Raw genomic sequence first — 15,119 nt, 5'->3', positions numbered from 1 at the left:
CCTGTTGCAGAATTCCCAAAGCTCTAGAAATAAGGTTAATACTCGTCAGTGCTGGCCAGCTCATCTTTTAGTGGTCGGCAGACTGTTGTACATGAGCCATTTCATTAAGCTGCGCTGTTGAGGGTGTCTTATCAGTGGAAAATTGGTTAATTAATATCTCTGTGAGTACACAGTACTCTCTTGTCAGACCATCTTGATGAATGACTTTATCAGCAGTTAATGGAGTATGAAACACCCACGGAGTGCTATCACTTTTTCAGTTAGGATGTTGATGAAGAATAATATGGCTTCATCAAGAGAATAACTGTTAGTATTGGTTTTTGCCAGAAGTTTGAATTGGGAGTTTTGAGTAAACTTAGTAAAATTGTAGTTTTTAGGTGAAGCCTCTGAAATAAGCATATTGCAGTGCCAATAGCCACATACATGGAATTCCTCTAAAGAGGAAAACAGTTTATTAATACATTGGTGCATCAGTGAAATGTATTATTTATTGGGCAGGTAAAATCATGGGTGAAATTCTAGATGCTTGCTAGTTTTAGGGCCCTGAGGAACTGTCTTACAAGAAGGACTGAATGCCGCCTAGGAGATCCCATGTTCTTTTTGTCAGTGCCTGACCTTGAACTTTCTGTAGGGCTCACTGATATTATTAACGACCCTTTCTTGATCTCCCGTCCCACCTAGGTTCGTGTCGCTGCTTATTCCTGGTTCTCTTACCAGTCTCTTTCAGTAGTTCAGCTTGCTTTTTCTCTTCTCCTAAGTGTGCGCAATTCTTTGTCCTGTCACTCTGCTTTTTTCTAAACTCAGTCTCTTGGAGATTTCACTTCTTTCCATGGTTTAAATCATTGTCTTTAGGCTGATAATATCTAAAAGTTTCTGTCTGTTTGTCTTCTGTCTACTGAATCTGTGTAATAATAGCTAGCACTTATACAGTGCTTTAAGGTTTGCAAAATGCTTACTCTAATATATTATGTCATTTTATTCTCTTGGCAACCCTGGGAGGTAGGTGCTATTATTTCCATTTTATGGATGAGGAAACTGAGGCAGACAGAGGTTGTGACTTGCCCAGGGTCACACAGCTAGTAAGTGTCCGAAGCTGGATTTGAACTCAGGTTTTCTTGATTCCAGACCCTGCATTCTGTCCCCTGTACCCCCTAACTGCCCTATAGATCTCCATCTAGCCTCTAGCCCTGCTCTCCTTTTCATATCTCTCCACCTGGATGTTCTGTTGGTACCTCAAGTTCAGTGTGTCCAAATCTGAACTCATCATTCCCCACCACTCCCAAGCCAGTGTTTCCCCTTCTTGCTTGTTTTCCTCTTTCTGATGGTGGCTTGAAACTCCGATTTCCCAGATCCAGTCATTTGCCAAATCCTATGGATTTTACCTCTCCTCTCCCATTTCTCATCACTGTTTCAAGCTCTCCTTACCTCTGCTCTAGACAATTGTAAGAGTCTCCTAACTGAATTCCCTGCCTTCCATCTCTTCTTTGGCCATAACTTCCAAAATCACCTTCCTGATGATCTGGCCTGAAAGAACACATCACTGTCTTGCTCTAACATCCGTGGTGATTCCATTTTGTTTGTTGGGCAAAATGAACAAGCAAGGCATTTGGAGTCATAAAAATCTGGATTCAGATTCCAGCTCTTTGCTTTATTCTCTGTGTGAACTTGGGAAGACTCAGTTTCCTCATCTGTAAAATGAGGAGTTTAAACAAAATTATTGTGCGCATCCATTTTAGCTCTCTGATTCCGTTTGGTCTTAGTCTTGCCCTAGTGGTTTCTCAGTCTCATTTTGCATTCCAGAGGTGGAACTCAGTCCTTTCACATCTGTTAAAAATATTTTCTCCCTTCCATTCTGAACTCATCACTTTTCCTGATGGCTTAAGGTACACCTAAGGCCATGAAGCCTTTCATGATCCCCTCAGCTTAGTGATCTCTCTCTCTCTCTTTGAATTTCCTTACAAGTTGTCAGGATCTCTCCACCTTTGTCATGTTCTCCCCTGAAAAATACTCATTTGTGATTTTTCGTTGTTCTTATATACCATCTAATTGAAATTTACAAGTGCTGTGGAAGAGGATGGAAAGGTTTAAATGTCCCGTACTTGGGATGTTTACTCTAGTGAGGGTTCATACTCAAAGATGTAATAATATTGTGAGCACACACACACACACACTCAGACACACTCCTTTCTAATTTTTGTGAAACTGGATCTTAACTGTGTGTGTTAGACTGAAAGTTTGAGTTCTGTAAATCAACAGAAACTCCCAAGGTTTGTAAGTGGGGATGGGGAAGGGGAGAAGAAGATAGTAGGAAAAAAATAAGTAAAGCAAAAAGAGTAAAAACTGAAGCCACAGCTCTTGCCCAGAACTCCTACTTCTATCTCAGGGTTCTCAGGTACAAAGATCAGACTTTTGTAACAGTCATGAGAAAGACATGTCATACATGGTCTGTGGACTATATACTTGGGGACTGATTTTTGACAAAAAAGATCTTTTTCTATCCAAGTTTTATATGCCAAGTCAGATACAAATAGCAGTTTTATCTGTGTATTCTCTGAAAGTGCAGATGTGTGAACAATCAATCCCCTTCTATTATCATATTTAGTTTGTATGAATGTTGAACACTCCTGTTTTCTCCTGATTTTTCCCATCCTCCCTACACAACACACAATAGAACTCATGCTATTTAAAGGTGGGGAGAATGAGCTCAAATGTATTTTATTTTCGTCACCCTGCCCAGAGTGAATGTAGCTCTTCTATAAGGGGTGGAACTTTTGGCCTCAACCAGAAATCCAGTTGGTTAATGGATGCAGTGTGAATTATGTGAGGAGGACAGTTTGACTATCCAGTGCCTTATGAACTTTTTCCTATTATTGCATTGGCTGGTCTGAGAACCCAACGTGCTTTTCCAAGTCAGTTTTGGGTAACTCTGTCAGAATCTGACTCAGGTTCTTCCATATGTCTGGAATGTCATGCGTATGTGTGTGTGCATGTGTGCGTGTGCGTGTGTATTTCCTACCAATCCTTTTAAAGCCCAAATGACATGGCCACCTCCTTTAGGAAGGCTTCCCTGATCCTTGCAGATTGTTTCCAACCTTCAGACCTCACCTATCACTTTGTTTTTGCATTTCTCTAAAGTACTTAAACTGTAATATTGCCTATACCCCTCTTAACCCATCTCTCACTCCTTCCCCCTTTACCCCCACCTTAGTGTCCCTGGAGAGCCCATTTTCAGGAAATGGGCAGAGGTGAACTGGTAGCAGCTGGTGGGAAAATGAGACTGGGCCTCTAGGGGCTTTTAAAAGGTCTGTGAATTCAGTTCTTGTCCCTGGTACTCACACAATTAAAAACAGACTGTCAGTGGGGTTGGCTGGGTAATTACTGGGTGGGGAGCTAAGGCTTGTTCCTTGCTGCCATCTCCACAACCCTGGGAGTCAGCTTTGTGATTTCTCCTTTGGTTTTGAGGCTACTTTTAACTTTCAACTTGCTAAAGATGGGACCCCTGAGATCACCCTTCCCTGGTTCTGTTTCCAGAGAGTTTAGGGCTTCTAGTACTCCCTTCACCCCAGAGGCCTCTGTGCCCTGTGATTGGCTTTTCAAGTGTGGAGCCAATTAACCTGTCAAGGGAGCAGGGACTGGTTGAGAGAGATGGTAATTTACTCCTCCCCTTCCCCCCACTAACAGAGACATTCTTTTCCTTTCCTGTTAATACATGTAGACAGGCCCTTATGCACATTTGATACTAAAAGAGAAGAGAGATGCATAGAATCACAGTATCATAGGATTTAAAATGGGGGATCCCTTTAGATCAGGATTTCATATATCATGGACCTCACAACACACAATAGCTGTGTAAAAATTTAAATTTAATTTAAATGCAGAAAAAATGCATAGGATTACAAAGGAAACCAGTTATATTAAATTATGTAATTTTTCCCCTATCCAAGTTTGAAGACCCATTGGAATTTATCCCTATGTTCAAGATGTTCAAGAACCTATATGTTAGAGAATGCTGTCCACGGCAGTTCTTTCTCTCAGCCTGAGCCCTTCCCAGATGTCTGAGTTGCTTCAGAAAGTACTGGGTCCTGTCCCACTGGACCTTTTCAAGGTGGGGCTGAATGACTTGTTGGTCCTGTTACAGAAGGGATTCCTGTTCAGAATGTGGGAGGAATATGATCTCTGAAGTGTTAAGGTCTAGTAGAGAGAGTATTGAACCTTGTATCAAATCTTGATTCCAGTCTTTAATACCCACAGCAAGACACTTAACTGCACATTGCAAAATGAGAATATGTCACTTTCTCTACCTACCTTTCCTTACAAAAGAACCGGGAGTACCCTTTGTGTCATGTGATTGAAGAATTTTTACAAATCATTTTAAATATTTTACTAAAACTTACTATAATTAATCCTACAACTTTGTAATACAAATATTACAAAAATATACTACAATTTTACTTTGAAGTAAAAGTATTTCATCCTACTATCTCCAGCATGTGCATTAGACGTATGTTGGTTGCTGCAGCGTAAGTCCTTTGAGGGATTCTTAAATTCTACTCCGTCTAGTTTTAAGGAGAAATGAATTGTTTTCATTACTCCAGCCCTGTGGTTCTGTGGTCCTCCAACCCAACCCTATCATTTGACAAATTAGGAAACTGAGGCCTGCATAAATGGACTGACTTGCTGAACATGTTAGGATTGGACCTCCTCTTCTCAGGTAGATTGAAGTATCAGATAATGCTTAACTTTCGGTGAAAGTTTCTTAATTACTAGGCTGAGTAAAAAGTTTTGTTCAGTAGGAACAAAGAAAAGTATATTGCACGGATCATAGGGAAATTAAACATGTTTGGTCGTGTGGTTATTTCATGAAGTATTTCTTTTGTGCTGGAGCACAATGGAAGCATTTCTCAAAACATTTTTTTTCTATGGTTAAGATTTTTCACAAAGACAGATTGGTCACCGTCAATTATATGAGATTAGGAGGATTTAATGTCAGTCTCATCACACTCAGAGTTCCCACCACCATGAACGGAAATTTCTCATCCACCGGAGGAGGAATATAAGCTGTTGGTTGGTTGCCCTCTCCCTTTTGTCACTGTATCCCTGGCAACCTAGTATTAGTTTCTTGAACTTTGTAGGTATTTAATTATCTCATGCTTCTACAGTATCATAGGATCAGAGACTTTAAAAAGGACCTTAAAGGTCATCCTGTTCAATCTCCTTATTTAATACTTTATTTTCCCCAATTACATGCTAAAACAATTTTTTAACATTTGGGTTTTTTTTTAAGTTTTGGGTTCCAAATTCCAACTCCCCCTCCCCTGCACCCCCCAATATTTTAAAGGTAAGGGAACTAAGGGCCAGAGACATTAGGTGACTTGATCTCTTATACAGATAAGTAAGTGGCAGAGTCGGCATCCAAACCCTGGCCCTTGGACTCCAAGTCTAATGTTAATTTTCCATACCACATTGGAGCATTTATTTTTGTTTATTTATTTTTTGAGGGGATAAGGGGCTAGGAAATTAAAACTCATTTGAAAGAGTGCACTTTTAGCTTCATAATTTACCTCAATTATGCTTTTAACTTTCTGAATTGGATATATTTGTTATTTTATGTCCCAGGCTCAAAGGTCAGCTCATCAGTAGAGCACCTGAGCATTCTCTCTAGTTTCACATTCTACTCTTCCCTTGAAAGACTCATGAATAAAGGGACCATGTTTTACAAATCTTTAGGTCTACCCAGGGCTGGCCTTGGAATGAAGAGGACCTGGTTTCAAGTCTTGCCTTTGATTGGCACTCTCTGTGTAATCGCAGGCAAATTACCCAACCTCTCAGGGTCCCATTCAATTCTCTTAAGTTAGAAAGAAGGTGCTCCTCTACGGGTAGAGGAGTTTGATGCACCAGGAGATCTCCACCCCAATTAAATTATAGACCTGGACAAGTTGTCTCCAGGATCTTGTACTTGACAGAGAAGTGAGGCATTGGTGGATTATCTGACTCCCTGAAAGAACTCTGGACTTTGAATCAGGAGATTCCAGGAGAACTGGATACTAGGCCTTCAAAGTCACAGTGTCTCTGAATTTTAGAGATGTATTACTCCCTTTAGTTAAAAAAAAAAATCCCTCTGTGCCTCAGTTTCTTAACCTGTTAAACAGGAATAACAGTACCTGTATTATCTGTCTATTTGTGAAAATCAGCTGAGATCATGAGCTTTATAAACCATAGAGGGAGATCAACAATGCAGCAAGCCAGTATTAAGTACCTACTGTGTGCTAACCACTTCACCTGTTCCCTGGTTGTGGACACCCTGGCTCTTTTTGGGGGGTTGTGAGCTGAGACTGGCAGCTGCCAGTCTGCCTGGTGAGCCTGGGAACAAAAAGCAGATGGGATTGAACTTGATCAAGATGGAAATTCGAGGACTGGGATCAAATATTGTTCCAGTGCGACTTGTGAAGTAGGACTCCTGTAGCCTTCAGCTTAATTTTTATGGGCTCTCCGTGACCCAAAGCACTTTAGAGTGTCCGGCTCAGGCTAAGTTACAGGGCCTTAGATTACTTTTCATTCTTTTGTGTTCTCCATGCTCTACCTCCCCCAATCCTACCATCCCCCAGCCCCCTTGAAAAGGGGGCTTTTAGCTCCAAGCTTTCCCTAAATGATGCTTTTAGATTTCTGGATTGGATACATCTGTCCTTTTCCCAGGCTCCAAGGGCAGCTCTCTATGATAAAAATTTTTTTCTACGTTGTGTTGTTAACCTAGCACCAAGGTGAGTAGGATGGGTTTCCTTATAGGGACAAGTTAAGGTTCCTTGGCCTTCGAGAGACAGAATTTATTTTGCTAACAATGAACTTCATATGATCTTATCTTGAGAGCTTGAAGGGACCTTGGAGGTCATGTTAGTCCAATCCTTCATTTTATCTCTGTCTCTCTCTCTCCTCCCTCCCCCTTCCCCCCAATTTATATCCATCCATCCATCAGTCTTGACATCTACCTAGATCTTTCTCCTCTCTCTCTCTCTCTGTCTGTCTTCTTTCTGTCCTTTCTCTCTCTCTCTCCAATCTATATCTATCCATCTATCTGTCTGTCTGTCTATCTATCTAGATCTGTATCTTTGGCAAGTCCTGTTTCAAGCAATGCCGAATGACATCTCATGATTTAGATGTTTCAGTTATTGTAGATTTAACAAATCTAAAATAAATCCCATGTCTCTAGCTCATTTCTCATCCTTGGGTGAATTGAGTGTACTTTCCCTTTGAGATTGCCTTCCATTTATACCAGTGATGAAAAACTCAAATAGAAATGGGGCTGCTAAACCAGATATTAGGATCCCTGATGCTGCATAATATCTTAACGTTGTGTTCTGTTGTGTTTCTATTTATCTTGGACAAGTGGCTTAACCTTCATCTGCTTCAGTTTCCTTAACTATAAAATGGGGATGATAATAACAACACTCATCCCAGAGGGTTATTGTGAAGAGCAAATGAGGTAGTATTTGTAAAGTGCTTAGCACAGGGCCTGGTATACAGTAAGTGCTTAATAAATGCTCACTTGTTTCCTTTGCTCCCTTTCCCTCCCTCCCTCCCTCCCTCCCTCCCTCCCTTCCTTCCTTCCTTCCTTCCTTCCTTCCTTCCTTCCTTCCTTCCTTCCTTCCTTCCTTCCTTCCTTCCTTCCTTCCTTCTTTCCTTCCTATCATCTTTCTATAGAGGAAAAAATAAGGCTCCAAGAGTTTTAAGTGACTTGCCCACAGTCACACCCCTGGAAGCCACAGAGGTCATTATTTCTTGACTTCACACCCTGTACTCTTTCCCCTACGCTGTGCTACCCAGACTGTCCTTCAGTGCCCAGCTCAGACGCTCCTGCTTCAGCCACCCAGCCCCTGGGTTATCCTTGATTACTTGGACTCTTGAATTGTTCTACTCTGTCTACTGTTTGATCTGCCCTAAGTACATATATTATAGCTTGTGTTAAAATTGTCTGTACTCTTGTTTTATCCTCTGTTAGACTAAGGAGGGCCCTTCCTTCTCTCCTATTCTCCTCCTCCCCTCTTCCCCCCTTCCCCTTCTTCTCTTTCCCCAGTTCTCTTCTCTCCTTCCTTCTCTCTCCTTTTCTCTTTTGTTTCCCAGCAATTAACAACAGTTGCTTAAAATTTTTAATTGTGGAATTAATGAATTAAGCCAAATTCACCAGTGAGCCAGAAAGAAGGAGAAATATTTCAGGTAGCAACGTAGAAGAAATAAATCTGAACAATTTAATTCAACAAGCATTTACAGAATGTACAAGGCACTGTGAAAAACATTTTTTTTTAAATAAAAAATAGAAATGATGAATTATCCCTGTCCTCAAGGGGCTTACATTCTGCTGGGGAATAAGTTGGTCTTCTATCCAGCTAATATTACAAACAATCTCTCCCCTTTCCTCATTCTCTCCAAATGATGAAGGATTGATATACAAAGGCTAAAATTCTCTATGTCTTGGCATGAAAGAAGATGGGAGACTAGTAGGGGTAGGAGCTCCCAGAATGGCTAATATGGATAAAGTTACTTTTAATTGATACGGAAAGGTACTTTGGCTTGTGACCCATAGGTCAAGATTACAGGCTAGTGTACAGGTCTCTGGTGATTGCAGACCAAACCATAGGCTCCATAGGATTCTTGGCTTCTTTTTGCATTACTTTCTTTTTAAATGTCCTTTGAAAATCATACTCCCCTAATCAGTGGATGGCATGTGTAAGTTGGTTAATATTGGTTAGTTATCTTTGGTATGACTCCTTAGAATGTAAACCACACCATGAGTCATCTAAAGCATTCTGTGGATATAAGTCTGCCTTACTCAGTTGGTCATAGGTTGCTCAATCTTGTTGACAAAGTAGTTCCACAAAGGATTTACTTTTAAAGTAGTAAAAATAGGGTCATAGACTTAGGGGCTGTGTCAGCCCCCTCATTCTACATATGAGGGAACTGAGGTCCACTTAGACTAAGTGAGTTCCCAAGGTTTGTGTAGGTATTGAGTGGTGAAGTCAGGATTTGCACCATATCACAAGGCTAAGTCTCAGTTTCCTCTTATGTCAAATGAGAATAATTATACCTGCCCTACCTACCTTAGCCGGTTATTGTAAAATAAGCACTTAGTAAAACTTAAAAGGACTATGTAAATCTGAACTATTAGTAATTCAGCCTGATATTGCATTACCTTTATTTTTTTTTGGGTGGAGGGGGCACGATGTCATCTTGCTGGCTTATATTGATCTTGCATTCAATTAATATTCACAATTTTTTTTCACATGAATTGCTATCTAGGTATATCTTTCCATTGTATATTTGTGTAATTTATTCTTTTAAAATCTCAGTGCAGGGCTCTTTGATTACTCCTCTTAAATTTATTCTTATTAGATGTGCTCCATGTTTCTAGTCCCATCTAATTCAGAGGTCCAGGTTGGTTAAGTGGATAGACTGCTGGGCCTGAAGTCAGGAAGACTTGTCTTCTTGAGTTAAAATCTGACCTCAGGCACTAGTGACCCATGCCAAGTCACTTAACCATATTTGCCTCAGTTTTCTCATTTGTAAAATGAGCTGGGGAAGGAAATGGCAAACCACTCCAGTATCTCTGCCATGAAAACCCCCAAATGTGGTCATGAAGGGTCAGATATGGCGGATAAACAACTAAACAACAACAGCCTGGAATCGATGAACTTTAAAAAAATTGATAGCTATATTTCAGCATAATTCGATTTTTAATGCATTTTAAATTTATGCTATTTATAAATATCATGAGGAGGGTTACATAGATTTCACCAGTCTGACAAAGGACTCCATGACAATAAAAGGCTAGGAATAAGATCCCCATGTCCAGGTGTTTTGAATCTTCATTTTTTTTCACCTCCAGATTAGCTTTATGTTATCAGCATATTTGATGGCTGCCTGTTATATCTTCATCTAAGTTACTGGTTTAAAAAGAAAAAGGCTAATAGGATGGGGCTTAAGAAAGACCCCTATCTACCTCCACTGGAGACCTTTTAGGGTGACAGCAAGTAATTTGTCAACATTCTTTCAATGGGTTATTGAACCAACTCTGAAATCACCTTTCTGTGCTGAAATCACATCCACTGTGTCTTATCCTTATGAATATTATGGTCAACTTTGCCATGTGCCTTTCTGAAATACAGATGTGTTCTGTATACATCATTTCCTGATTCACTAGTCTAGTAACTCTATGAAAAAAAAAGGAAATGAGTTTAATCAATTACATGATTTATATTTATTAAACTTGCACTGGTTTGTAATGATGACCATGTTCCCTTTTAACTATTTACAAGCCATCAACTTGAGAATATCTCGGTCACTGCTTTCTTGAATCCCTTCTCATTTTGAAAATCACCGGCTCATTCAGTCTACCAATATACCTCTCTCATCTTCTGACATTCAGCAAAGATTAAAGAAGCCTTTCCCACTCCTCCTTAATCTTAGTGCTTTCCTCTGATATTATCCCCAATTTATCCTGTATTTAACTTGTTTGTGGGGGCCATCTCCAGTTGTCCTGATTTATATCTTGCTGCTGGATCCATATGGCCCCAGAGAAGAAAGTAAGGCTGGTGACTTTGCACAAGCCTCCCTCACTTAAGTCCAGTTCACTTTTAAGTCATGGCATCCTCTTCCTGATGTCATGGTACTCTTTGAGAAAGAAGGACAAATGACAGCAACCTGTTTGTATGTAGTTATTTGTATTTGATTCCCCCAATAAACTGTAAACTCCCTATCTTTTACCTTTCTTTGTATCACTAGCACTGAGCACAGTGCCTACACATAGTAGGCTCTTAATAAGTGCTTGTTGACTGACTGTGACTTAAGGAATCACAGTAGCAATTGTCAAAAATTTTTTAGGAGCCTACAATGCTAGGCAGTAGGGATAGAAAGATAAAGAAATATATTCTAGGAGCTTGTAATCTAGCTGTTTATACATACATACATACATATATATATTTATGTAAAGAATAGATATAGAGTATTTTAAGGGGAGAACTTGTCATCAGGTTTGAGGAGAGGTATACAGGAATCATGAAAGGTTTCCTGTGGGAGATGGTATTTGAGTGGAGCCTTGATGGAAGTTAAGAATTTTAATTAGCAAGAGTAAAGAGGAAGCACGTTCCAGGAGGTAGCCTGAGTAAATGTACACAGGTAAAAAATATATCAAAAACAGTAAAAAGACTCGTTGGGTTGAACCTTACGTGAAATATATGGAAGGAAGATGAAAATAAATTGGAAAAGGTTACATCACAATGGTTTTTACATGCCAAAGAAGAGTCTATATTTGATCCTTGAAGCAGTAGAGAGTCATTGGAGCTTATTGAGAGATCTGCGCTTTAGAGAGCTGTGTGGAGGATGAATTATCCAAAGGATTAAAGGAGAGAATTCTCACTCTTGGCTCAGCTGTGTGTATAGGACATCAGAGATGCCTGTTTTAGTGCCCAGTTTCACGTTATCATTAATATACTTAGCAACATCATCCATACCTTACAAATGTCCTTCTGTGGAATGGTTTCCTTAGACATATAGTACACATATAATAACTGTGGAGAAGGATGCATTTTTAAACTACAGAAGCTTTATTTCTTTTTTCTTCTCATTTTGCAGGCAGAAACATTTGTTTGGGTTAACAACGGATCAGCTCATTCCAAAAGTGTTGCCAAGGCCAAATATGAATTTTTATTTGGCAGATCAGAAGAGAAAGCCCCAGAAACCAGTAAGTATTCTTTTTCTTTTTGCCCACCTTGATGCCAAAACTAGGATCTTTGGCAAGTTCCCCTCATTCTTGTTGTGTATCACTGTCTTCACAGAATCACAAAATTTCAAAGGGAGAAGGGACTTCAGAGGTCATCCAGTATGACCCTTATTCATTGGTTCATTCACTCATTTATGCTTGTGTGTAGGTATTATTTAAAAACAAGTTTTTTTATGGTGTCCTTTGCTTGTTGTTTATTCTGTTAGTCATGTCCAATTCTTTGTGACCCCCATTTGTGGTTTTCTTGGTATTTTCCTTCTCTAGCTCATTTTACAAATAGGAAACTGAGGCAAAGAGGGTTAAGCGACTTGCCCAGCTGTGCCACACAGCTAGTAAGTGTCAGAGGCCAGATATAAACTTGGGTTCTCCAGACTCCAGGACTGACACTCCATCCACTGTGCTACCTAGCTGCCCTCTTATTTGTTATAGCACTGTAATTCTAACCTGTCTAAACAGAAATTCCTTCTATGACATATCCAACAATGGGGTCATCTAGCTTTTCCTTAAAACAAGACCTTAAAAGTAAGACGCACCACTCTTTCTGAAGCAACCCGTTCCAGTCCTTCAGGACTCATTTGTTAAGTACCTACTACGTGCAGGCCACTATGTTTGCAAAGGAAGACCCCTGCCCTCCAGGAGCTCACCTTCTAGTGAGGGAGATAGCATATGACTAAGTATATACAAAATAAACAGAGTAGAAGGAAGGCAATGTCAGGGGGAAGGCACTAAGATCATAGAGGAGTGAATAAGGACTCTTGAGCTGAGACATGGAGGAACGATGGGAGACAGCCAGTGCAGAGATATGCAGTCAGGAGATGAGCAGCCTGTTTGAAGAACAGCTAGTGGTATGATGTAGCATGGAGGGGAGGAAGTATAAGGAGACTGGACTGGTAGGAGGGGTTATGAAGAGCTTTAATGCCAAAGAGAGCATTTTATATTAGCTTATGGAGGTGACAGGGCACCACTAGAGCTCAGGGAGTAGTATCAGTTCAGCTTTTTAGAAAAGTCACTTTGGCAGCCCAATGGGAAGGGAGATTTGAAGCAAGGATGACCAGTTACAGTGAGAGATGATAAGGGTCTCAACCAAGGTGGCAACATTCCACTTTTGAATAGCTCTAATTTTTAGGAAGGTTTTTGTCCCCCCTTATATCAAGTCAAACCCTTGTTTGTAGTTTGAACCGAACCATGGAGCCATCTCTTCAGATGGCCAGTAAATGTTTATTAAATACATACTGTGCTTAATATGTGCCTGGTAGTCTGCTGAGCACTGGAGATACAAAGAAAGTCAAAGGACATTTCCTACCCTCAAGGAGCTCATAGTCTAATGGGGGAAGAAACATCCAAACAAGCTATATACTGGATAAATTGAAGATGATTTGCAGAGGGAAGGCGCTCGAATGAGTGCAAGGCTTCCTGTTGGTGATAGAATTTTAGCTGGAACTTGAAGGAAACCAGGGAAGCCAAGAGATAGAAATGAGGAAGGAGAGCTTTCCAGGCATGGGGGAGACTGAGTGAAAAAGCCCAGAATCAAGATATGGAGTATAGCAGGAAGCCAGTGCCCCACAGTATATAGGGGTGTAAAAAGACTGGAAAGGGTGGGGGGAGGCAGGTTATGAATCTCAGTTCTCTTTAGGCTTCCATGATATCAAATATTAAGTTTATATTAAAGATTAAATTTATATTGAATATTAAATAGGGGTAATGTCTCGTTGCTTCAGTGGAATATGAGAACAATTTACTCAGGATTCTTCCAGTTTTAACCTCAATATCCCAATTCAGAGAGAACACACTTCATAATGAACCCTTTAAAAATAACACAGAGTAAATAAAATTCCTGCTAACTTTTAACTGTTTCGGGGTTTGATGATTCTGCAGGATGGGAATAACAGCTAACAGTATTATTGTGAGGTTCAAGTGGGATAATATAGAAAAAGAGCTGTGAAAATTTTAAAGGGCTATATAGGTATTATCAGTAAGCTCCCTTAAAACTCATATTTTTTATAGTGACTCTATATACAAAGACATTTCTTTTCCTTAAGTCAGACATAAGTCAGATGGTTAAATTCAGTCAGTCCCAGTTTTGCTACTTGATACTTCTGTGACTTTGGGTGATCCATTTACCCAATGCTGAATCTCAGTGTTCTCAGCTGTACAATATGGGGCTTGGCCCAGATAATCTCTGATGCCTCTTCTAGCTCTTCATTTCTGATCCAGCATTTTCAAAGCTCTTCCCTCTACCCTCATGTTTTTTGCTCCATTGACAAATAATGATTTCTCAATATATATACTTTCTTTCACTTTCACTGAAGTTAGTGAAATTTTCACCTTCTCAGAGAAAATATCAAAAGTTTATGTTCTTCTCTTGTTAATAGAAAATTCCAGACTCCTTCCTGGCACTGGAACTAATAGACTTCTAGTAGTTTCCTCTTATGGGAAGCTAAGTGGCACAGTGGATAGAATTCTAGATCTGAGGTCAGGAAGACTCGTTTTCCTGAGTTCAAATCAGATACTTACCAGCTGTGTGACCCTGGACAAGTCGCTTTACCTTGTTTGCCTCAGTTTACTTATCTGTAAAAAGAGTTGGAGAAGGAAATAGCAAATTACTCCAGTGTCTGCCAAGAAAATCTCATATGGGGTCATGAAGAGTTGGACATGACTGAAAACTGACTGAACAAGAAGTTTTCCCTTCTTTAGATCTTATATAATATTTCTTATCAAAATAGATTCTAACTTTTTAGGTTGTAGTTATCTGGTTTGTGTCAATGATGTTTTTGTTTCTAGGATGATATATTCCTCTTTCTAGGTATTCTTTGATATATTTACTGAAAAAAATAATATTTATTGAGCGCCTACAGTATACAAGACAGTTTTTAAGGCTGTATAGAACTATAATAGGCTGGTCCTGTACTCCAGCTTATGATCAAATAAGTGGTTAGAAAAGCCCAAACTTTAGTGCAAGGCAGTATATGATGGACTTGTGTGAGTCTGGGCAGAGAAGGTGTTTGTGAATTTAAGATGTTTTTTAATGAAAAGAGCATCAGGTAGAAAATTAGGAGACCTGGCTTCTAGCCTCTCATTCTCTCACCAGCTCTTTGAGTCTGGGTCACAAAATAAGATGAGGGAGCTGGACCAAGTCATCATTAAGGCCCTTTCTAGCTATAATGTTCTTTGACTCCAGAGTAGAGATCGATCACTTTGGTTGGAGCTTTCACTCCAGTACTTACTGGCTGTGTGATGATGACAAGCAGTTTTCTTATCTTTAAAAGACGGGTAATATCTGTAGTACCTTCCTCACAGAGTTATTTTAAGGATTAGATGGGATAATCTGAGCAGAAAATGAGATTGTGATGTA

At 39.8% G+C, this 15,119-nt stretch overlaps 1 protein-coding gene across 4 annotated transcripts in view; it reads left to right on the top strand.

Moving 5' to 3' along the window:
* PSD3 (pleckstrin and Sec7 domain containing 3) overlaps positions 1 to 15,119 on the top strand; it is a 617,602-nt gene that overhangs the window by 167,112 nt on the left and 435,371 nt on the right. For all 4 annotated transcript variants that reach the window (XM_072634977.1, XM_072634978.1, XM_072634979.1 and 1 more), the window contains exon 2: positions 11,620 to 11,728. In XM_072634977.1, coding sequence (XP_072491078.1) covers positions 11,620 to 11,728 — 109 coding nt within the window. The remainder of the gene's footprint in view (positions 1 to 11,619; positions 11,729 to 15,119) is intronic.

Source organism: Notamacropus eugenii, chromosome 1 (assembly GCF_028372415.1).
Source record: "Notamacropus eugenii isolate mMacEug1 chromosome 1, mMacEug1.pri_v2, whole genome shotgun sequence".
Classification (NCBI taxonomy): domain Eukaryota; kingdom Metazoa; phylum Chordata; class Mammalia; order Diprotodontia; family Macropodidae; genus Notamacropus; species Notamacropus eugenii.
This window is presented reverse-complemented; position numbering and strand designations above follow the sequence as displayed.